At 35.9% G+C, this 26,008-nt stretch overlaps 2 protein-coding genes across 3 annotated transcripts; both read right to left on the bottom strand.

The window, feature by feature from the left end:
- Window positions 1-517: 517 nt before the first annotated feature.
- Window positions 518-2,614, bottom strand: LOC148959000 (uncharacterized). Its single transcript, XM_089111420.1, has 3 exons — window positions 2,513-2,614; window positions 1,780-2,167; window positions 518-1,749 (listed from the first exon to the last, which is right to left on the bottom strand). The coding sequence occupies exons 1-3, from the start codon at window positions 2,612-2,614 to the stop codon at window positions 1,445-1,447; spliced, it is 795 nt and encodes a 264-aa protein (XP_088967546.1). The 3' UTR covers window positions 518-1,444.
- A 1,785-nt stretch (window positions 2,615-4,399) lies between these two features.
- Window positions 4,400-25,786, bottom strand: LOC135694036 (uncharacterized). 2 transcript variants are annotated; one of them, XM_065212676.2, is made up of 16 exons: window positions 25,495-25,786; window positions 23,738-23,839; window positions 21,737-21,874; window positions 20,048-20,143; window positions 19,524-19,664; window positions 17,989-18,021; window positions 16,610-16,705; window positions 15,405-15,506; window positions 14,132-14,286; window positions 13,154-13,205; window positions 12,514-12,592; window positions 10,598-10,743; window positions 10,016-10,066; window positions 8,316-8,365; window positions 7,228-7,371; window positions 4,400-6,778 (listed from the first exon to the last, which is right to left on the bottom strand). In XM_065212676.2, exons 1-16 carry the CDS (start codon window positions 25,582-25,584, stop codon window positions 6,640-6,642), a joined length of 1,614 nt encoding a protein of 537 aa, XP_065068748.2. In that variant the 5' UTR covers window positions 25,585-25,786; the 3' UTR covers window positions 4,400-6,639. The 2 variants fall into 2 exon arrangements, with proteins under 2 accessions (XP_065068748.2, XP_065068749.2); XM_065212677.2 differs by lacking the exon at window positions 17,989-18,021 and having other exon boundaries at window positions 25,495-25,785.
- Window positions 25,787-26,008: the final 222 nt, after the last annotated feature.

The following is a 26,008-nucleotide window of genomic DNA, read 5'->3' as shown; positions in this document are numbered from 1 at the left end:
AAAACGGGGTTTATACCGACCGCTAGCTGCTCTGCGTGTAGGGGAAAAACTGATCGACTCTCGCCCCCGTCTCAAATATAACTGGCAACAGAATCTAATTCCTATTACAGATATCACCATACTAGTAGCTACTATTTACAATCAATACTATTTAATAAAGCACAAGCATCACGCCAGGAGTGACTGCCTGCCTTTCCCCTGGGAAATTGACAAATATCATCTCCCGCCTGCACTTCACCCTAATTTGGCAGTGAAGTTTCATTTCTTTTGTTATACTTCTTGAACTTGTACATCTTGGGAAAGTAATGAGAGTGGCATGGCTTGCTTCCATTGATCTTCCAGCTCTTCCTGTTTCTTGACCGCGTAACCTTGTGGCATGCAGACGTGTTTTCTGAACTCTCGGGAAAATGATCAGATAGTTCGTTATTTAACTTCAGCATTATTACCATTTTTAGTTTTTTTATATCATACTAATTATAGTTATATTTCTGAGTGCAATTTAAATGGAAACTTGGTGTTAAACAAAATCGGAGGCTTCATCGCAACATTATGGCCAATTCAAAAGTGGAAGAGCGCCTTGAAACCATCATCAAAATGATTACTGATTTAGGTATAGAAGTCAAAGATCAGTTTGCTGCGATGGAGAAAAGAATCAAAGCTGTCGAAGACAAGAATGAGTTTCTTCTTAAACAAGACAAAGGTCACAAAAATTTAGCAGAGGACAATAACTTTTGCAAAAAAAGCGATCATTCGAAACCAATCTTTGAAAAACTTAATTTGCTTGATTTTGATATTACATACAAATGCGAACTAGGAAAATTCATGTTTGACATTAACTCAAAGAACATTCCTTCTCTCTTCAATAGCCTGTTTAAAAAAGCAATGATGTACACCATCACAATACCCGTCAATCCTCTTTGGACTTGCTCTCCCTTCCTTTTGGGGCTACTGACTATCGTCTAAAATTTATTTCTTATCAGGGTGTTAAATTCTGGAATTCTCTTCCTCTTGAATTGCGTAATGAAAAAAAAACAAACGTTTAATAAGCACTTAAAAATATATCTAAAAAAAATTAATAGGCCTTCAAATGGCATCTTATGATCAACTTTTGAATTGCACTGCCCTTCTTTTTAGTTCTCTACTTTCTTTTCTTTTTATATCAATTTTTCTTTTTACTTTCTTTAAGTTGTTTCCTTTATTATATATTCTTGCTGTTTTTGTTATTGATACAACTTCACATACATGTTTTTCCTTGAATCTGTTTCTTTAAATATATAAAATGTAACCTGTAGAAACACAAAAGGGCGCGTAGCTCGAAAGCTCCTCCGAGTTATTTCTACGTGTCCTTCAGTATTTAATTTTTCCTTGCTGACAATTTCATGTAAATATGCCTTTTAAATCTTCTTATCGTTTATGTTAGCACTATCGTATCACTTGTAATTATTTAAAATATACTGATAATGAAATGTTGAAGTTGAAGTTGATAGTAGTCATCAAGGTCTGTAGGGGGGCCATAATGAATTATATTGTTAAGACCGTTGCAATCGATTCCCATTCCAAACGCTACAGTGCAAAATGAAACTCTCACTGTGCCCTCTGGATTTCCAAATGGTTCAATGATGTGTTTCTTTATTGAATCCTCAGTTGTTGCCATAAACATTTCATAGGGCTTAATTTCAGGTTCTGGAAAAAGGTATTGTAAACAGTTGTCAAAGCTCCTGTAAAGCTTTTTCACATGCTCTTTACTCCTGCAGAATACTTATGTCCTTGCAACCCTACATCCTCCTGTTCTTATTTTTTCTAAGAGATAGGAAAGATTTTTAACAGGGTCATTTTCTTTTACAGATACCAAGGGATATCTAATATTGGTACGCTCTGGAAACTTTATGATTGACAACAATCTTTGAAGCTCCAACTTTTTTATGATTGCATTTGTAACTTGCTGTGCAGCTGTTGCAGTTAAAACATTCTTTTTCACAAAAAGAGAACGAATCTCTGATATCCTGTCATAGCTTTTTCTAAAGGCATCTACTTTTCGGCTATGTGAGCCCCTGCAAAAAAGTCTCGAGCAACTAGAGATAAGACTATGCAGGTCAAGAACAAGCCTTGAAAGATAGTTTGCCACAGAGGTGAGGGTTATTCTAGAGCCAGTTTTCCATCCTCTCAGCTAAATTATCCTCCGCTTCTCCACTTGGTTTTTCAATTTCCGTGCTCGAAATTTTGTGGCTCTGGCACCCAGGGTATGAGTAGTTCACATCTGCAACAACTGGGAACAAATAGAAGCTTAGAAAAGCTGGAGAAAACAAAAGAACGCGTCTTGCGATATTCATATTTTGACTATACATCATTGTTCGACGAACTGCCCAGTTCATCCAAAGAAGTCACAGCCCATGGTCGATCTTAACACTCACAGCTATTGAAATCCTCAACATAAAAGCCTTTACCCAATTTCATGTATCAATTTTCATTTTACTCTAGAAAGTATGAGCAATAGCCCAAGAAATTTGCCAACCCGCAATGCTACACGGCCGCCTAGAAAGAGGCGAAAAGACAAAACAACACAATGACTCCTAAGAATTATACCCTTCTCCAGAACTTGAGTACCTATTGACATTCATAGAACTTCTTCTCAAGTAGGGATAGTTGTGACGACCTCGAGTCGGGTCAGGAGAAGGAATAGTGAGGATGTTGTTTCTTTTAAAATTAACACGACACGTTTTGAATCACTTTGCATAAAGAAGAACAATTCGAGTGCATATTTTTTCCCTGGTACTTTTTTGGTACCCTCTGTCACATAGGATGTTATCAACCAAAACAGCTGCTTGCTCGTAAATCAGTAAAGGGTTTGAGAGAAAAAAATGTTCGCAAAGAAAATGTTAGTTTCTTAAGGGATATTTTAGACTCGTCGAGAATGTCTTGCAGAGAAGCGGGATGTCTCTTTGTGTCTGCTGCTTATGCATTCGCCCTATATACCTTGTGTGGGCATGCCAATTTTCAATTAATGCCTTTTTCATTCAAAATCTATGCCTATGTATATACCAGTGTATTTTACCAAAACCCTATGCTTAATCGATGGCAATATTTACGACCTTTACCCTGTTGCATGCCAAATTATTTACCTCTAGTGCTATCGCGTGCAAGAAGCCAGTGGTGGAGATTACGGGGAGGGGGGGGGGGTAGTGGTGGTAGCTTGGGGACCGTGTCGTAAGGGAACAGTTCGGGGCCCTTAGGAATACTTTGTTCGGATGCCTCTGCAAAATCATATTATTTCCAAAATCCAGGCAAAAATAAAGATAAAAGTACTGGAGGATCAATAAGGAATAAAACGATTTCAGATTATAAAGAATATACAAAAGATGTAAATATTTTGGCAACAGCTCAAAATCAAGGGACATGACAATCTACAGGCCTTAATAATCGCAAAAATGTCGAGTAGCCAACTTCTAGCTTTTCATGGAAAGAACACAGGGCCCACTCCACAAGTCACGAAGTGCAAGGGATTTGAGATACCTTCGATGCTTTTGTCGGGATCTGTTGGATGAAAAAAGCTATTCACTTTGTGCCGGAATGAGCTTCCTCATGTTTCTTTTCTGCTCTAGCATTGAATTAACTTTTTGAAGACTTCTTCTTCTTCACGTAGGCCTTGTCCCGATTAATCAGGGTCGGCCGCCCGAATCCTCCTCCGCCACTCTTTCCTATTCCAAGCAAGGTTCACCGTCAGGTTTAGCTCCTGCAAGTCCTTCTTAATCTCTTATATATATAATTTGGATTGAATTAACTTTTTGAAGATATTTTGTCCCAATGATATATAAAAGATTGTGAAGTTTGAAACTGTTGTTCTATACTTTTAGAATTCACACAGTAAACTTGGACAAATAAGGAAATTTGTGTCTTGTAGTTTAGCGAACTCTGTGTTTTCATGTAACATGTTAACTTGAGAATATTTGTTTCTTAAATCCCATTTTACACCAAATAATGCAAACAAATCTGTATCGCTACAACCTTTAGGGGGCCCTTAAGAGTTGCCCTAGCCCCAATCTACGTCGGCTGCACCTACGTCGGTTACGTCACTGCTTGGGGGGGGGGGCACCCACTGCGCGAATATCACTGCGTTTAAAAACCACTCAAAAACAAAATTTCCACCGATGCAAGTTCCTTTTGTCGCCACTGTGTCTTTCCAGGGAAAGGCTTTTGCGTTAATTTTGCTGGGCCATATATTAGAGTTGCCAACTAACTTGTGCTTAATCAATCAATCGCAAAAATATGGAGAACATGAATTTCTCATTACCTGAAAGGGTCTGAATTCTGAGAAATGAATTGAACGTTTTTTAAACGCATGCTTGACAAGGAAAAAATGGTATTGTAACCAAGGTTTGTAAGAATAGAAAATAATGCCGAATCAGCAACTGATCTCCGTTTCTCACTGAAATCAGGATAATCTATTTCAACCACCACAAACATCATTTTACAATCGAAATTAGCATTTCAATTTTACATAAAAAATATTACATCAATTAATCACACAAGAAATCATGTAATTCCCTGGGAATTTATGTCCAGCAAAAGGAAAATACTACAAAATGCAGTTTAAATTATTCAAAAGAATTTTGATACACTATAAAAACGACGCCAATCGAATACGGCTGAATATTCGGTTTTTTCATTTCAAATAAATTAAGAATCACACTCAGAGGTGTAGTGCTAGGGGGCTTAGGAGGGGCTGAGAACATTTTTTAATCGCGAAAAGCAGCCAGTTTCTATCTAAGCTCTATTTTTACAACATTTTGCGCAAGAGCCTCCCCGTTAGTTGTTAGCACTACAACCCTGGTCCCACTCCCCCAGTTTAACGATTCCATCTACCTTAAGGTAAACAGTTTGCATACAATTTCATATAACCATTATAACGTTCTTTTCAAACGGCCCTACACAATTTCAAACATCCCTGATTAGGCCATTTCCCTTCTTGGTTTCATATTGGCATCGATTAAAATCTTGTTTCCATGAAATTAAATAACTCACGGTGTAAGGCCCTCAATCACTAGTCGAATTAAATAACAACGTAACAATTACTAGTTGAGATTTTTCTAATCAATGTGGAAATATTCCAGGTATTTTCAAGTACTGCTCAAAATCATTCTAGTCTAATTAATACTATGATGCGCTCTACAATTAGTTAATTAAATAAAAAAATATCAAAAAAAGTTCATAAATTAAATCATCTACTTCTCAACACTGCATTAAAATGCAGTATTTAAGTAAGGACACTTAATTTGTCCAAGCTACACACTGGAAAGAACTTATTTTCCACCGTGTCACCTTATGTTTGCCCACTTAGCAGGCTTTTTGAAATAATACCGTAGGCAACCGTCGCAAAGTAACTTATGACGTATTTGATATGAGTACAATAACAGTGTCAATATCGGGTGACTCTTCTCATCCAATATTGGTACTGTCACTTTGGCACAAGTAGTTACAATGACTGGGAGCAACAGCGGCGCAACTATAAAAACACAGCAAAGACCTCTTTATGGTTCACATTCTTTCCCTGCGTTTCAAATATGGATTGCAATGGACCTTGAGAATGCAAAGTTTTTATTTGCTCGTGATTCAAACTACAAGTAGAAAGAATTTTGAAAGTGGAGGAGGGGTCTATGCAGTCAAAAAGGACACCTCTACTGAGGTGTTTTACCTCTAGAGCAGGTGCCCTCCTCCCCTGTGTCCCCGGTTTCTACACCTATGATTTCAATGTAAACGTCGGATTTTGTCTCTATACCTTGGTCAGAAACAGGAGCTACGCATAAGAGATCGATGATGACAAATGGAAGCAGGATTGTCACCAATGTTAAAAGAGTGCAAGTAGTCATGTGACCCACTTAACTCATAAAGACCTCATGCTGTCAGAGAAATCTTCAGAAGTACTTGGAACGACTTGTAGCCTAAGAGCTGTTTTGATAAATGAAAAAAATTTCGGTATAAATGAAGGACACTGTAGCTTTGATTTCCCAAAATAAATGTTGGCTGCAGAGTTACCTATCATAACTATTTGATAGGCGCTAATTGGAATAGCTTCTGGATACTGATATTATGATAAATAAAATTGTTCGTAGGGGGAAGGTTTCGTGCCACTTAGAATGGGCCAAAATTTAGGTATTGTACCAAGACTTCTGGATAAGATTGTAGTCTTGCTTATGCAAGTGCTAAACTCTGTCAAATAAAAAGCAAACATTCTGTGAACAAAGATCACCTACCGATGCAAATAGATTTTGCTCTTGTAAGAGTTCCGTGGCTAAAAAGCCAAGATTTGATATTTTGCCTTTTCAAAGCATTTGCCATGCTGTAATAAGCTCCGGGTTTACATGAACTAACATTGAACAGTTAAAAAAATACACAACAGCAAAACCGGCAAGCGAGGTGGCAGGCCCAGAGTTTGTGGATTGGACATTCTATATGGAGATTTAGGTGCGTGGCTTGGACTCAAGTTAATTTAGTTAGCTATTTCATACACTAAAAACTCTGAAAATTTATATATTATTAGGCATGTGTTTCTAAACACTGTGTGTGATTTAATCACAAAAAAGTTCAAGCGAGTGTTTAAGTCTGGGTGAGTTGAATACCTGAAACGACAGCGTCCAATACAAATCAAATCGGGACAATTTCCGACGGATCCGCATCAATCTCCTCCTCAACAATATTTGCATCTTCAGATTTTGCATCCAGGATTCGAAATGCCTGAATCCGAGCTCTTCTTAGAGTTGAAAAGATATTAACACCAAGGAGCCTAGAACCAAAATCCGTCGGGATATATTCAGCATACAACTATTGAATTGAATAAATAACGGGACGGTTGCAAAGCGGAGCAAATAATAAGGAACAACGACCAGGAATAGGTGCTTAAGGTACAAAATGCGGTTCTTGCCTATGCAAGACGTATTACGAACTTGTGTAGAATAGCTTCAGTCTAATTCTACTGCGCAAAACAGCTTCTCGTTACAATATAAAGCTAAATTGGGGAGGGGTGGGGGCGTTAAGTCCCAACATACGGGCCACTAAGATCAGGAGAAGGGGCGTCTCATCTTCGGCCAAACGTTGCTTTATTGAGTACAAAGTTTATTCCATAGTAACAAAGACATACCCTATCTAATTTTCTTGCAAAATTCTTGTCCTTCGAAATTTTTATATGTCAGAGATAATATATTAATAAAGGAAAACTGATAGAAATTGAAATACCTGAAACAAAGATATTCGAATAACATTAATCCACCAATGGCAATGATCTTGACAAAGTCCATTTTCAGTAGATGTAAACTAAGACCAGTTGCAACGGGAGCGAATACTATCAATGAAACGATCAGGCATGACTGCAAGCAAGCTCTGAAAGAAATACAAGGTATTAGAGACCAATCATCAACAACAAACTATCTGATTCTCACGTTTTATAAAGCTTTGCCATTCATATTGTTACGTTGGTGTTACGCTAGCGTTTTAAAAAGCGTTTTAAGCAAAGTTAATGTGACTGATTAATTAAGTGACATGCTAATTAACGATATATTGAACAAGTGGCATTGAAAAAAGCAAACATTTTACAACGTCTTGTGATGGTCTGTTTAATTACAATGGATTAGTAGCACTTCCTTTCGATTTCAAAGTCAGATTAAATAAGTCAAAAAGTCGGAGCCAGGCCGTCTTTTCTTCGTCTAGCATTTTTTAAATCTGTCTACATAAAAACGAAAAAGCCACTATGGTGTAAACAGGACGAGTTAGTTTTCGGTCGTTCAGGACACGGAACACTATTTCTTGCTCTGCCATACTTTTTTCTCGTTAAACTTTCTTTTATTTTCTTTTAATTTGTAAAATCATTCTAGTATTAATAAGAATCATTTTGAAGTTGTGTTTTAGATCCATGTTAAAAGGCCAGTGGGTAGTCGTAATATTTGTTCCGCCTACTAGTATAGTAGTTCGTTAGTTAATAATTCATTATTGTAAACTTTCAGATGGGATAGAAAAAGGAAAAAAAACAAAAGTTAGTTTCACCCTTGGACTCCAGTGGCAAAATTTCTACATGCACGCAGTAGTGATTGGACAACTATACCAGTTTTGTGCTCGCGTTTATCTGATTGGCCTATTTCGAACCACAACTGGGTATACGTTTTTAACTTGAGCTTTTCGACCCTGACTCTGACGTTTTATACTTTGAGGAGTCAGACGAAAAATCTTCAGAATGTTATAAAATGCTTTCTTTTTCCAAAGCCATTTTTAGGCATTGTACCACCAAAAAAATTGTTCACACATTAAAAGATTTTGAGTAAAATACATACCTTTTGTGTAGAACGAATGAATACCAAGCAGAAGTCTCGTGCACGTTGTACTACAAAACAACTCGATTTGGTGAATCTTGTTGCGAGAAAGTTGAACACAATCGAATGATATCGATAAACTATGTACTATTAGACACATTATACTAGTAATATTAAGAATTATATTCGATCGAATAACATTGACAAACTATGTACTATTAGACACATACTACTAGTAATATCGAGAATTATATTCGATCGAATAACATTGACAAACTATGTACTATTAGACACATACTACTAGTAATATCAAGAATTATATTCGATCGAAAATAACATTGACAAACTATGTACTATTAGACACATACTACTAGTAATATCGAGAATTATTTTCGATCGAATAACATTGAAAAACTATGTACTATTAGACACATACTACTAGTAATATCGAGAATTATATTCGATCGAATAACATTGACAAACTATGTACTATTAGACACAAACTACTAGTAATATCAAGAATGATAATCGATCGAATAACATTGACAAACTATGTACTATTAGACACATACTACTAGTAATATCAAGAATTTTATTCGATCGAAAATAACATTGACAAACTATGTACTATCAGACACATACTACTAGTAATATCAAGAATTATATTCGATCGAATAACATTGACAAACTATGTACTATTAGACACACACTACTAGTAATATCGAGAATTATATTCGATCGAATAACATTGACAAACTATGTACTATTAGACACATACTACTAGTAATATCGAGAATTATTTTCGATCGAATAACATTGAAAAACTATGTACTATTAGACACATACTACTAGTAATATCGAGAATTATATTCGATCGAATAACATTGACAAACTATGTACTATTAGACACAAACTACTAGTAATATCAAGAATGATAATCGATCGAATAACATTGACAAACTATGTACTATTAGACACATACTACTAGTAATATCAAGAATTTTATTCGATCGAAAATAACATTGACAAACTATGTACTATCAGACACATACTACTAGTAATATCAAGAATTATATTCGATCGAATAACATTGACAAACTATGTACTATTAGACACACACTACTAGTAATATCGAGAATTATATTCGATCGAATAACATTGACAAACTATGTACTATTAGACACATACTACTAGTAATATCGAGAATCATATTCGATCGAATAACATTGACAAACTATGTACTATTAGACACATACTACTAGTAATATCAAGAATTATATTCCATCGAATAACATTGACAAACTATATACTATTAGACACATACTACTAGTAATATCAAGAATTATATTCGATCGAAAATAACATTGACAAACTATGTACTATTAGACACACACTACTAGTAATAGCAAGAATTATATTCGATCAAATAACATTGACAAACTATATACTATTAGACACATACTACTAGCAATATAGAGAATCATATTCGATCGAATAACATTGACAAACTATGTACTATTAGACACAAACTATTAGTACAAACTCCTTGGTCAAATCATAATTGAAGTAAATTCATAGATTAGTATCTATAGTCTTGTTTTATGGAAGAAGGAAGACCGGGTTGTATTAGAAACGGCCTACCTACCTATGCGTTGATTTTCTACAGGTTTCGTTTTTAACCAAAATTAAAAAACTTTGAGATACTGCAGAGCACTGCTCACCTGTGCTTTACAAATTTTACATGTTGGGGATTCCTCCAGATCGTGCAAAGACTGAAAAATAACGACAAAAGTGTAATAGCATCTTAGCTTCAAATTTCTACGATTCTACAGTTTGTGCTGAGCTTGCTTGTCTGTGCGTGTTTACAAGATAAATATGCTTAGGGCTCAATCTGAGTGGCCATTGGCTACATTGAGAAACTATGAAATAATACGTCAAACCTCGATTCAGATACGAAATTCAAAAAATTCCTAAATTAATTAAAGAGTTGAAAATGGCTTAGAAAAAATCAAACATTTTAAAACATACTGAAAGCTTCTTCGTCTGATAACCTTAGAGTATATAACGTCAGAATAAGGTTACGAAAGAACAAGATGGAAACCATCTACCCAGTTGTTGATCGAAATAGGCCAATCAGAAAAACGCAAGCACAAGACACCTTTTGGAAAAAGCTTTTGGTATGGCCTTTTTCAAAGCCATTTTCAATTTTGTACCGCCAAAAATTGTTCAAATTAAAGAATTCATTCATGAATATCTTAGCCGTAACCCATACTGGGAAGCAAATTCAGAATCTAGATGCATACCTCAAGCAGCCATTTCTTTAAACAGCCTTCATGAACAATTGAAGTATCCCCTTTGCAATTACACGGTGAAATCAACTGTCCAACATCGGTTCGTGTTGTGTCATAGCAAATCCAGCAGTTTTCTTCAAGATCAACTTTTGCTAGATCTATCAACCAACACAAATAGAAAAAGCTATCAGCCTGAAAGGGATTTCTCTGCCACAAACGTCAACATTGCGAAAAACAAATAAATCACTCTCGCGGTTTAACAAGGCAACTACTGTCATTGAAAGGATGTAAACCATTGTGTTACTGTAATTCTTTCATCCCGACACTATTCCGGATTCAAATCAGCCAAAACTGGTGGCAATGCCCTTAATATTATGGGTATCCACCCTGTTATGTGAATCCGTCCAGTTAGTAAAAGCAGAAAAAAGGGAAAACAGTCTATATTTACAGTACCTCTGCTTTTCTGTTTGTTAAACAAGGGCTATCATCGATGTCAAACAACCAAAAGTAAATAAGTTCAATCCTAATCGATCTCCTGACAGAGCTGCATAAGTTTTGGGGTAGACAACCGGAAACTTCTAAGTTGTTTCTGCGGTTCCGAGTCCCAGTATAGATACAGCAACAGCACTATCCAAGGAAGACCAGCGAAAATTTTATAGCCAACCAAAATTCTTTTATAATATATCAAAAAATTTACAGTGAGTCATAAAATTGGAACAGTTCTTTCGAAATATTCTTCTATGAAATGCCCCTCTTCTATAAATAACTCCTTTTTTGCACCTGTAATCTTTCTTTTTACGCCCATCTATAACAAAATCCATGAATTGAAGACGGTTTCAATCAGAAAACACAGATGTTCATTAGTTTCAAAAGGGCAAGACAACAATTAAAATGGAGACATAACATTGTTAACAGCACTATTCCAGTCCGAACACAAATCTTCAAGGATTTCAAGCTTATATTAAAAGCTTCCAGTCAGGTTGATGTCTGTATTTTCCTTCACCTATTGCCGTGATAGGGCACGTGGTTTCTCCATAGGCTTTGCGAAGTGGCTTAGACCTATTTGAGCAATGGTATCCTCGTGGGATGACTAAACTAAGATAATTTTCTTTTTAGGGTTTTAATGCTCAAAGGCTGCAGGTATGTTTATACAGCGTTTCGTTCGAGATAATTCTGGGCCAGTGGACATTATGACCTTTCTCAAAAATCTCCTTTGAAAGGTGTCGATTGTATTTTCGAGGGATTTTGTAAGAACCAGATCTCAAAGGTTTACAGGAAAATTTTTTTCTGAATAGATTCACAGAAGTGTTTGCTAATAAATATTGCCTCGATACGTTAAATTTTTCTACTCAATTCATAATTTATCTAGATAACGCGGAAAATTTCCGAGAATAACTTTGCTATAAACAGAGCTGCCGAAAAGTGAACTCCTTCATTAACAAGATAATTTATTGTTCCCACTAATTTAACGCCTCTAATTTAATCTCGGTATAACACCCTTTTAAGAAAGAGCAAAAATTTTATTGTTGCTCAATAACAAGGCGGAATTTCCTTACGAAAATCAGAGCTCGCCAGTTTTGCCTGTTTTGTTTACAACTTTCTCGAAAGAACCACTAGATGTGGAGGAAAAGTACTACTGGAGTTTTAGGCCGCCATGAAAATGTACTTGAGATAAAATCAACCAAAATGAGAAATTTACAACGTTCATATAATTTACTAAAACATTACGGCTGCTTTTGGGTGAACTCTCGCGAAATTTCGCCTTGCTATGCTCAATAGCATAATCCTAAGGTTTGTCTTAATGCAGTTAATCGTCTAGTGTTTCATGGAGCTTAGCAATCTTTCTGTCTTCTTCAAAAAGAACAGGGCCTTCACTACAGGCATAATCGAAGACAACCAGTCTTCTCTTAAAATACAAATAATCTTACCGTCAGAGTCATTCGATTGAAACGTGTCATAGCCTTTGCTTTTTTCATTTAATAAGGAAGATGCTTCTGTTTGCTTTGCCTTCCAAAAAAACAAAAAATCAACAATAGGGCCCTAAAGTAATTGGGTCAAAAAACACTAAACAAGACTTTTAAATCTATTGAAAAATCTATTAACTTGGACAATGTTATCTGAAGCATCATCAGGAAATACCAAAATCAGTTCAATATGTTACAAACTGGCTGCGATTTGACCACATTAGCACAAGCTAGTTCCAAAGCCATTCAATTCCATTTGATCTCAATTCTAATAATATGCGAACCAGACCAAAAAACAGTAATTTGCTAATAAATTAAATTCTGTGACTCGCTTTATATTGCTAATTTGTGACATATTTGACAGATATTTTTTAAGTATCTGGCTTCTTTCAGGTAATGTGGTCAACAATCAAACATACTCAAAACAGTTTTTGCCCACATCTCTCTGACACCGTTTAGGCATGCGCAAAATTAACCTTCTCCTATTGCTGCCCGTCCATTCGCTGAACAGTTCGATTCGAGTTTGCCAAGGTCGCACGTACACGGCAATTTCAATGGAAAGCGGCGTCGATCCAAAAAAACTATACTGACAAATCGAACTTACCTTTCTTCTATGCAGCAGCTTTGCTGGATTTAGCAGCCACAACTCTTCAGGCCTGTTGACAAAACAAAAAGAGAAATCACACTTACCGCACCATTTAAACGAAATTCTCAAATTTGTAAATTATATTACTATATTTTAAGCATACCTTAATGGAAAAAGATCTGCAAGAAAACGGATCTCTTCCAATAAAATTTTAATAGAATAAACCATACGACAAACTCTATCCATTATGGGCAACGGACTATACAAATCTCACCATTTGCATGCTAACTGTTCACAACTGGTTGTATGCAAGGCCTCGTTTTGGAGATTTCTTTATACCACTTTTTAAGCTCATATTTGGTTTTATCACCATAATTTTAGGCTGGATACAATTTTTCACATTGTTTTGCTTGTATTTCAGATTTTACGGAGAAATGAAGTTTGAAAACTTGTAAGGGATTTGACCGCAAAATCATTCCGGGTGAAACTTTACCCCCCTAGTCGCCAATCACGGTCAAATCAGTTATAAAATGTTTATCTTTATGTCGTCATAAAAGCAATATCGTGAGCAATGTCATAATGAAAACTTCCAAGTAGACTAAAATCCTTGCTCTCCATCCGAACCCGAGGTCAACAATTTTGTACAAAAGAATTTGAAGACTTTTTCAAAATGAAGCCGTTATTATGAAACACTAAACTCTGCTGTATAAATGCTGCTTATTGAAAATGATAAAATAGCTTGTTGTTTGTTGCTCGCAGATACTGTATTACATAGATCAGTCGTTCATAGCAAACAGAACATAGCCAATATAAAAAAGCTTCTACAAAGAAATAGACTTGTTTTTAGCATCAAGATTTCGATCATATTTTTCTTTTCACGTCTGTTTCCATGAGGGAAACGATCTCGCAGACCATCATGGAAACATACATAAGCTATTGCAACTCGAAAAGATGAAAAAAAATTATATCAAGATTTTAAAAAACCAACAAGCTCACTTGTGCACGTTCCACAAGACACAAGGAAACCAAAGGGCGACCCCCAGTTCTAGAACTCTGAAAACAATTTCGACGATGTTGCGATCGCCAATAGCAACCCTTTCCTTCCAACTTGACCCAATCACATCGATCAGCAAAAAAACTGTGGTGGCAAGCTAAAACAAACAGAACTTTCATCAGAGCTTCTGAGCGGCCTAAATGTTCTACTGATTAAATACTGTTACGACATTTCCTCCAGGCTCTCCTTAAATGAGGGGAGGTACAAATAACTCTACCAAATTGCTCTTAAAAAGAAAATTGATCTCCTTGAAATCAGTTTCCTTGTTTTCGCTTTTTTTATCTACAAAGGGCTTATCTGGAAATTACTAGGAGAGCTTCTTGCTGCTCCTTGCTAAAAGTCTTATGGCCAGGCCTGAACCTGTTTTCACCTTTTGAGTATTTAAGACGAAAACAAACCTTTACTTTTCATTACCAGCCTCTATACACCAGCTCAAAGATACCGTCAACATCTTTTAAGTTTAATGTGATTACAAAAAGCAAATCATTTTTAATTGCACCTCTAGATTGATGTGAACTACGAAATGCTTTACAGCTTAAAATAACAGTACGGTCGAATGGACGATTAGAAAGGATTTTGAAGTTAGAGTATGGTGGCAACTTATGAACCAGTTTATTCGAACGAGAAGTGTACTATGAAACAGCAAACCTTTCTATGCTATGTAATCGTGTACTTCCAAACCTACTTCTAAATATGATACGCACTGCTGCAACTATGTGTTTGTTTTAGAGACTAGAAATACAACTGATATATCATCTATACTTGAATATCATTAGCTTATTTCGTAAACGTTTACACAGTGATCATTCATTCAACGTGTACTGTCTTGGATAGTTCCCACTACTCACAATTGTAGAGCCATCTTACCGAGATTCAGTGAGAAATTTAGCATGAAAATTTTTCGGATCCCATCCCACAAAATCCCCTCATCCAACCGTCCCACCCTATTCCTCCCCGTCCCCCATCAACACCTCTATCTCCCAATCATCCCATCCCACACAATCCTCTCATTCAACCGTCTCACCCCATCACCCATCCCACACAATTCCCACATTACTCCCACCCCACCCTATTCCTCCCCGTCCCCCATCAACACCTCCATCCCCCCATACCACCCTGTCACCCATTCTTCCACGCTACCCCGTCCCCTATTCAAGCAGCATTTTACAAGCAAATTAGCCATTAACAAACTTCAATGTCAAAGGCTTCAATTACCTGGAGAAGTCCTTGAGCGATAATTCCGATCCTCGACTGAAACACCATATTTGAATTTATTTGAGTTTCAAACGATGTTGTCTTTGTAAACTTCCCCTTTAACTGCAAGAAATTAAAAGCAATTACTCGGCACTTTTAGCGTATATCTGGGTAACACAGTTCATTTAATATTGAAATGATCTATTTCCTCGACAATTATACCACCTTTCAGAGGCTTGCTGATTATGTGCAAATTTACCTTATGCGACAAATATTACAAATTATATTTTACATGAAATATTTTCAAGAGTCAAAATAATACTTTATAAAATGGCTTTAGATCAATTATCCTGCTATAATACTCCCCTCAATAAAACAGCTCCCTTCATTAATAATTTTCCGTCGTGAACAAAGATTATATCTACTCCCCACCAAATATTGGTCATAATGAGTAAACATTACATCAGCATAATGGGTAGTTCTGGAACCGATATTTGCATTCAAAAACGTTTATAATTTGATAAACTTGTTACTTGAAGGGGGTGTTCTCTTCTCGATTAATCTATCTATTAAGAGAGCCATTCCGTTCCCACCCACACAAAATTATTTGTTATCCTTGTGTATATATTTCACTCAAAATTCTGTTATTGTAATTTTTAGTTCATTTCATGCTAGTCTTAGAGTGTTTTTCTGGGAGTGGAATTTTAAAAGTAAATCAAACTGAACTGACACTGAACTGATTGACTGATGCAAAACCAGCTCAATGTTTTCCGTTCAGTCGAAATCAGCTTTTGATTATCTTGGTTCTTAACCTGACAAATGATTCTTAAGCATTGAAAAACAGGGAGCCTGATTAAAAGCATTTGACGCAAATCTGGTATGGAACCCTTCAACGGAGCGAGGTTTAGGTATTCTCGCTTTGCCTAGTGTATTCTTTTTTGTCTCAACAAACACGAAAAACTAAGGCCGCAATTCTACTCAATTTTGCTTACGTCAATTCCGTTGGATTTACGCTTTGCTAGAAAAAGAACTTGTCAGTTACAGAATGTAGCAACTGCTCGTGCAAATGATCTTCCAAATGGTGCACGATGATTGGCTTGTGACTCCAATTTATAATAACGTATACGAGATAATTGTTTTGCGAAATCAGATCAAAAGATCACAAAACACAAATTAATGCAAAACACTGTGATAAAAATAATACCGAGTGTCAGCATAACAGTTACCTTACAAAATATTTCCACTCCATATATTAGGAAAAATACCAAGACGACAAACATCAGAAATGCAAAAAGACCATTGAAGACCTCAGTAAGATGTGCCTGCAAAAATATAAACACGAACGAAAATGTAAGCATTCATAGATGTTAAGAGCACAAAGGCAGACGTCGAAGAAATTTTTTCCGTGCGCTGCAATATATGTATTGAAGCTGAAAGGCATTTGACATGCATAAGTACAGCGAATCCAAAAATAACTTGGGCCAAATTGATCAGAGCACGCGCACAAGAATGGAATTGAAACTGCTCACGTTAAACCACTGCGTGCTGCTCTAGGAATTGCACCGATTTGCAGAAAGATGGAAACTGTTCACATGTTTTTTTCTCTGTGCAAAATTTGATTGGTCAACCGCTCGTGGTCGAGTGGCTGTAAGCCACTTTTACCTGTGTCAAATGCCTTTAAATGCAATTTCGTTTTTGGATACATAATTGATTTTTAGTATCATACTGATGCACTACACCAAAAATTTGGCATCGAAATTCACTAAAAAGGCATACAAAAACCTGTTAACTATTTCTAAAAAACACAACATAAGCTAACAACAAAATCAATAGACAGCTGAGAAAGCATTCTCCTCTACATCTGATTGATTAAGATGACCTCGTGGTCATTCATATTGGATGCAAAAAGCAAAACTGCAAAAAAGCCGTTTCGCGACATAAAAGTGATGAAAAAGAAAATGCAGGAATTATGCATTCGAGCACTAATGAATCTTAAAGGCTTGTGAAAGGACCATTCTATCTCCACAAGCTGAATCATTTCGACAAACATTTTATCTTTTGATGCCACTCTACTCCGAGAGAACCTCGGTAACGTTTGAATCTCGGCATCGCATCAAACACGTAGTCTGGAAGCAATTGTGGCAAATGATTCTGCTATGGAAAAAATATTAAAAAAAAAGAGATGTCAATCACAGAGACAGATGGTACAAAGAACTCGAGTTTCAATAAAAAAACAACATTACTATGTACTTAAAAATGAGATCACGACAGGCTCAACGCGCAGGGGGAAACCTTGTTTTGCAAATATCCCTTCTGTGTTCAGATGTTGCAAGGTCAACGTGGTACAAGCAAAAAAGCCATAAATTGGCGAAAAACTATAATCGTGGAAACTTTTTAAGGAGAAGGGAGGGTAAGAATCTTGGGGAGAAGAACTTTTGATTTCCTGTGCCAGTAGTTGCATCCGTTTTTACATGCTATAGTTCTTTGGAATGGGGAGATAAAGCTAAGGCTTGATACAATCACGTGATTTAGCCTCTGCGTAGGACTGCTAAATAACTTTAATGCAAGCCAGCATGGCAGCAAAGCAGCAATGTTAAATACTCACAATTCTGTGACTTATTGAGGATGACAGTAATCCCTACAGAAAAAGGTCCCTTTGATTACAGAAATGCAAAAGACACCTTGCATGATATATCATATAAATATTAAACTACATGTTTTTTATTTATAAGAAACTGGTTTATAAGAAACTAGTACTTGTATGGCCAAAAATTTAAGAAACTTTAGTAGTAGGCTCAAGGATAATTAAGAAACTGCAAAAAAGGGGTCATTGATGATTACCGAGTTCTATTTAGAGACAGCTCCAAGGACTTATAGATACTGATGGTGTAGAGATGATTTCACGATAAATCGTTTTAACTAACATTTTACTAAAGATCGTGTTCTTAGTAAGATCGTGTTTTTAATAAAGTGTGCGAATAAAGGAGAGGCCACGATAGCAGGCTGGTCGACGGATTTGCTGCTCGTGTAGCCATCACTGATTTGTGTGTTTGTTGTTGTTTATTCTCGTCGCGTTGCGGCGTTCCTTATACAACATTTTAATATAGATCGTTTTGCCATAGTTTTATAAGTTTTTATTTTGTTGATTTTTTATTGTTGACTTTGGAAAAGATAGCATACTTTGGATTTTTCGCGATGATCTGCGTTCATATTCTTCTGAAAATGCTAAACTTCAAAACAATATGGTAATTTTATGTCCAAAAAATAAGAAACCAACAAAGAAACATTTAGTACTAAATGGCACAAATTTAGGTGCCAAATTATGAAACTTTTAGTATTTAGTCCTGATCAAAGCTTCTTTACAAAAAACGTGTACTTTGCATTCTAAAAAATATATCAGTGCAAGGAAGTTAAATGAAAGACAATAATCAATAGGACTGACATGTAAATATGAGATCTTTATCATATTGTAATGGCAAAAATAATCAAAAACCCTGATTTCCAAAATGGCGAAAAACAATTGCAAAACGATACGGAAATTTTCTTAAGAACAAAGCAACCAATAAAAAAAGAAAAAACGAAAACAATAAAAATTGAAGAGAAAAGTAAGAAAAGTGCTAAGAAAAAACACCAAGAGCACAAGCCAAACATGCAAGCCTTTTCGTTTGATGCGAGCGATCACTCGCGATCGCGTCAGCATCTGAGCAAACCCAACCATGTGAGCAGTTGATCGCTCAGGCAAAACAGTAAACATTGAGGAAAAAATGTCTCATCAATTAACACATTTCTAGTCATATTTTGTGACCCAAGCAAGTGAAACAGACAATATATAAAATTAATTATTATCATCTTTAGAGTGATCGCTTGTGCAAGAGAAATCACGCGAGCACTCGGCCACTCGTGTGGGCTATTTCTTACGAAAAAGCCTGGTAACATGATATCACGAAAAATCATAGATAATTCCATTTGACCATATATTGCAAACTGAACTGGCACTGACACTAATAAAGTTGAGAAATTTGTTTTTACAGTAGTCTTGGTTAACTTGGGATGCAAAATAGCCATCCATATCTCAGAGTAATCAAATTTTCTTAGCCTTATATAATGAATGAAAATTAAAAGTGAATTAAAGGTTCTTACCTTTAGCTCAATATTTGTCAGTTTTGAAGATATGAACTGAGCAAATAGCAGCATATAGACTAACACATTAAAGATTGCACAGGCAACATAAGACTTGGTGAGAAACCTCTGATCAGCAGGATGTTCTCCAACATGGAATATCTAGGAAATGATATTTGACAGCAAATTATTTAATAAATATATATAATTACATTTACAAACAACACCCTCAATTAAAGCTAAACATTTAACTCAGGAGGACTGCTTATTATTGCTTAGTAAACCAATTTTCAGAAGATCACCTGAGAAATAAATCACCAAAATTATTAGCTGCAAATGATAAACAATTTCAATAATAGCCTAACTGAATAAAAAGGTGATTCCACTTATAAAATTTAAAAAGTCTGTCCATTTAAGAGGGGCTCGATGTCAATTTTACATATTAAAGAATTAGAGTTTTGCAAAATTCTGTTCACATATTGACAATAGATAAGATTATGATGACTAGGAAAACATTTTGAAAAAAAAATTGAATTGTAACTCACCTCTGCCCAGAAACAAATAATTATTGAATATCCAGATATGATAAACGGATAATATGATGAAAGAAGGCTGTGCTTCCATGGCTCTGGGATGTAATCCTGTTTCAAACAAAGAAACCAGTTAAGTATAACTAAAAAGGTGAAAAAATGTTTCCTGTAACATTCTTTCTTCTTCTATGGACCTTTTGCAGCAATTTTAATACAGTCAATTCTCATGATCATGATTCCCATTTCTCTAATCAATGTGCTTTTGCTTGCAGCTAAGAGGTGATACTGACTCAACTCAACGTCATTAGTAAGATAATTTCGCAAATTTCTATTCTCGTTGTGTCAAAAGCGAGCAGCGTAATCCGTTAAGGCAGGATAAGCCATTGTTTATATCATAATCATTGAGGGGACAGACTGCCTTTAACAAAGATGCCTGATATCTCTGAAAATCTCCATGCAACTCTTATCTCATCATTGGTTGGATTGCAATTAGCTGTTTTGTCGAATGACACAATAAACTCTTCAAGTTTGCCATATCTCCGCATAATCGTGAACCATTGTGGAAGGAATGCAAATAGTTGTGAACCAGCATTAATCACCATGAAGGAGTGTTAAGAATCGTGAATCATTGTGAGTGATCAAAAATCATCATGAGTCATAATAAATCTGCGAAGGTCATCGTGAATCAGCTCAAATGATCATGAATCTCTTTAAATAATTGTGAATTGGCATACCATAAAAGCTTTCTTAAGCCCTGGCTCTCTATTAAGCCACCTCTCTATTAAGCCACCTCTCTATTAAGCCACCTCTCTATTAAGCCCCATTATGCAAAAATATAAAATAAGCCCTCCCTCTCTATTAAGATCCCCCTATTTGCCCCTGATTTCAAACAAAGAAAGCATGTGCATTGAGTGGGTCTCTTGACAGGTGTGAAGATGATCGGATCATGTGCATTAAATACGGTCCATGTAAAGATTTCAGTGTGTGCCTTAGAAGTCAAGAGGATACTGATTTATTTTCAATGATTAATAAGCCACCCTCTCAAATAAGCCCCCCTCTCAAATAAGCCTTTCATTTAAAGATTGAAAAAATAAATAAGCCCCCGCAGGGCTTAATAGAGCTTTTACTGTAAATTAAAACAAATCAGCCCGAGAGATTGTGCTCCATCGTCAATGACAATGTCAACGAGAGTAAATTCTGGCTGAGACCCTGTATTCTGATATTTTTTCTTTATAAACATCTTCATAGAAAAGCCAAATCCTTCTTGCTACCAGTCTTTATTGAGCACATATTACGTACCAGACATCTTCTTCGCACATAGCCATTGGGGCCCTATGTTTCCATATGATTTAGTTTTTCATCCCAGCCTATTGCAAACTCCTTGGGCAAAAGGCATTCACAAACTACTACTCTCAAGAGCCCCAGTATGTCAGGGCAAGACATTAGCTTTACTTCTAATTTATTCTAAAACTCTGTTCTACAATACATTGGCTTCTTATTAAAGTTCTGCTTTGTTCCTGCTTATTACATTTACTAACAGCCTCTTAATTCTTCATACCATGGCCAAACTGGTTAGCAACAATGGATAATTCATACAGAAAGTGCTAGATACTGTCATCATTTTGCAATCAAATGTAAAATGTGTTGTGTTTCATGACATTTTATTATGAAATAGCAAGAATGTAGTTTGTTTCAAAACTGTACCTGAACGGTAAAATATACAGCTCTTGATCCAGTTGCAATAATAACAAACACATAAAGCAGTTTCTGTACAGTCAGACGAAACGCATTGGCAATGTGAACTGTGCCTAATTTTTGAAACTCTGCTCTGATACACAGGACCTAAAACAGAAAGAAGTTTTTCTAAAACATGTAGCAATCTTGCATGAACTTGCAGAGTATTAACTAATTTCTTTTTTTTATATATTCTCATAAAAATTTACAACGACAATCAATTACAATACAAAAGCCTAGGGAGCATGGAAATGCATAACAACCCTAAGACTTACACTTAACATAGAGACACAAATATTACAATAATAAGCTACAAAAGTGATTGGAGTGGTGTCGCCCATTGTTCCAATAGCATTGCAGATATGACAAATACTCACAAAAAGCTAATTTGAAAGAAGATATCAAGTCTACCTATATTCCATGCTAATCAAACAGATTTGCGCCCAGACATGATGAGCAACACCACTCTAATCGTAAAAGGAATAAAATTTACACAAAAGAGAAGATAATTTACACGAGAGAGGTTTTCACGAGAAAGTTGATAACTTATTGGAACCGTTCTGAAGCCTGAATGTATTTAAATTTTGCATCAAGAATGTTGCATCAACTAATTTCTATTCACAGATAAGCTTGTCTGTGATGTTAATTAATTTCATACTTTTATTCATAGAGCAAAAAGACAACATCAATTACAAAAACTCCAGTGGTAACTGAATTCAATAAATCAATTTCTTATAGAAGCTTCCTTAGCTTTCAAATTTCATTGCTTACACAAATTGCTAGACAAATGTTATGTCAGAAAAAATTCCTGGCCTCAATTTATTAAACAAGTTTTTGTTTGAAAAAACTCAAATGAATACAAAGAATAATAAAACAAAGAAAAATGCTCAATTTCGCGAGAGCAAGGGAGCCCTGGCTGCCCCCTGGTGCAGGCATACTGCTGCCTCTGGCCTTTCATCTTTTCTTAAGTTTTCTGGCTCACACAGGTATTTTGATACCACTGAATCAAATTTTAAAAGGCCTAGATGCAACCTCAAAGGCAACTGAAGTGCAACAACTATCACTGGATGTGTTTATCCTGCAAATCTCTCCACATGTAAAGCCTGGCTTCCATTAAATCTTGAAGATCAATAGCAGTCTTTCATCAATTGCATTCTGTTCCAAATTCATTGGAAACACTTCCTTCTGATGCTTGCGCTGTCTTCAGGAATGAATCATGAGCACTTAGGCAGTTTAACTAAGTTCAAATTTTCATGATTATCAAAATTTCAAAGTGCAAATTTCAAAAGGAAATTGTAAACTTGCAATTTTCTATAATTGCAAAGTCTGCATGAAGGCTACCAAGCAAGTGGCATGGCATAGATTATTTAGTAGGCTGAATTAACCACATCTCAATGAGAAAATGCATTTGAAAATCAATTCCTCTGCAAACATTTAGGATACTTTAGAGGTATTCATATTTGAACTTCATATGTTATCCAAAGTTTAGGAAACAATATTTTGCAGTTATCTGGCAAAATTGCCTATATGACCTTTGTCTTGTATGGTAGCTTTCAACTTCAGTTTACAAAACAGTATGGTAGCTTTTAGCATTGTTGATTATTATTATCATTTCACAGCAAGCCTCAAGCAAGAGAAATCACACTTGTGCTGGGCCACCAGCATGGGCTATTTCTTATGGTGAGGCCTGCTATTGAGTACACCCGTTTCAAAACCATATTTCAAATGATTGTGTGGTGTAGAACAGGAAGGCTACTGTTACAAATTTTACACTTTTTGCAATCAGCTGGCAAATCAAAACTAACATTTAGTATATTATATGCATTGCAATGATCTATAGTCCATGGTAAATATCATTTTTATGGCTACAAAAAATCAATGATGGATAAATAACTGACACAAATGAAAGACAAAAAACTTAAAGTGATTAAATGTATTCTAAAGTTGCCTTCGAAAATCAAAGTATCTTACCAATTGAGTAAAAGATGTCAAACACACAAGATAAAATACAACACCAAATGGAATGAAAAAGCTTTTATTTGAATGTCCGCATGACCCGCCAGTAAATTGGACCTGCAAGGAAAATGATGAATTCAAATCCATAAACCGCAATTAATCAACTTGTGTGTTAAATGATGAAAAGAATGTAGCACAATTATGAATCTTTGAAAACAAGGAGGATCTCTTCAACTGGACCCATAAATGCAAAATATCAACTCTGACAACTAGTAAGAGACATCAAATGCTTAGAAAAATGAAACTCAAACATCAAGATATTCTAAATATTTATCTCTCAAGTATGCCACCATTTCTGAAAGGATTAATCAGAAACTTTCTCACAATTTGATAAGTATATGTTGATTTTAATCTGCTTTATCTGCTAATCTAATCTAAAAAGGCATAAAACCCTATGCTGCTAAGCTATTGAAGGCACAATAAACTTGAGTTTTTTAAGAGCATGGTCCAGGCCTTGTGGAGAGCAAAATACAAGTGCTTGATTAACTGAGTACCTTCAACTTGCTAGGCACTCAATTGTGCATCATCAAATATCATCAATAACAAAATTTGGTTTTTCCAAATTAGTTTTTAGACAGCATAAGCACCCAAGTGCTTGATAAATCAAGCTCCTAGAATGTTTTCGGCGAGTGCTCAGGCACTTGATTGAGCTCGAGAGCCTCTCCTTGCAAGACCTGACATGGTCATAGAAGGTCTATTATTAGTTGAGACAGAAATAAAAATGTTCAATACTAGGGCCGGCACCACAGGGCAGCATAGGGGCCATGGCCTCCCCACCTCTTCACTAAATAAAAGTTTAAAATCAGCTAAAATACACTACCTTGCTCAGGCAATGACGGGCAAATAAAATAGCAAATTCAATTAAGCATATATATATAGTTTCAAATATTCTGATTTTTACTTTCCATTTTAATTTTCATTTTGAATCAACCAAATTAACCATATTGAATCAACCATATTTTCCAGACCAAATTTTTATTTTGAATTAATAGTTGAAACAACGTCTAATTAAATAAACATTTTGTAGAAAGTCGCTTTGGAAATGATGCACAAAATTTTTTATGAAATGCACTGGCATCTCCTTCATTCTCCAGAAATTCACTAAATCAGTTCTTGTTTGGACCTTAGCGAACCCTGTGGATTACAACAATGTCACATTTACCCATTTTCTAGAACAAAATATTAGGGAACGACTGCCCCCTCGCCCCCCAGTGCCACTGGATTGCAAATCAGATCATTTTCATTGGATTGCCAACAAGAAATATTTGATTACATTAAAGTTCCGTCTTTGTGAAGGCAGAGAAAGGATATAGAACTTACAGGTTTTCAGGTAAGTGTGAGTAAAAATGGCTTTGGGTGATTCCATTAAGATTTCATACAAATTGGCATTTTTGTAACCCATAATTTCAGATTTTACTGATTTATATTGATGGCCCCTCCAGTTTCCTTACACATTAAATGAAACAAAAAATTCACGTGTTAACATGAAGAGAAGTACGTACGGGGTAACCGTCTACAGCACAAAAAGTAAAAGGAACCCAAACATGGCCAAACGACTGATAGGCCAAGCAACCCATAGATAGGCTAAGTTTCTAGGCCGAATTAGGTCTGAACATGCAACAAAAACAAAAGGATCAGAGAAATAAAACTTTGGGACTCTAAGTTCACCAAAATGAATGGCTGTCTCATTATGTATCAGATATTGGCCTTACCTCGCACACGCAAGTCCCGTTATTCATAACACTGCAGATTCCATGACCACTGCAATTCTCCGGGCACATTCGCAACGGAAACACATCCATTTTGAAACTTGTTTGCAGCTCAATACACGATTCTTCGTTTAAGAAAATACACCAAATATGAATATTCCTTAGGTTCTAAAATTACCGCTATTCTGTGCGTAAATTTCAGTTTCGAAATGACCAGGAATAAGTATAACTACCACCATCTTCATCTCCTCGAAAACTTGACCTGACCTGACATTGCCGCAATGCATTAAAATTTTTCAATGAATGATTGCGTCACTCGTTGTCATGAGAAGCAAAAAGCATTGGGAGAGGGGCTTATGATCCCGGGGCAGGGGCAGGAACGGTTTTGCTGGGGGTGTAGAGGTTGTGACACCCCCTGAAAGCCAATCATTATCTAACACCTCCTTAATCCTTATCACTTAAATCCGTCCCTGGGCAGGGGTGTTATGCAAGTAGCTCCGTAGAGGGGATCATATAA

This window comes from Rhopilema esculentum, chromosome 11 (genome assembly GCF_057945365.1).
Source record: "Rhopilema esculentum isolate cy_ngs chromosome 11, ASM5794536v1, whole genome shotgun sequence".
Classification (NCBI taxonomy): domain Eukaryota; kingdom Metazoa; phylum Cnidaria; class Scyphozoa; order Rhizostomeae; family Rhizostomatidae; genus Rhopilema; species Rhopilema esculentum.
This window is presented reverse-complemented; position numbering and strand designations above follow the sequence as displayed.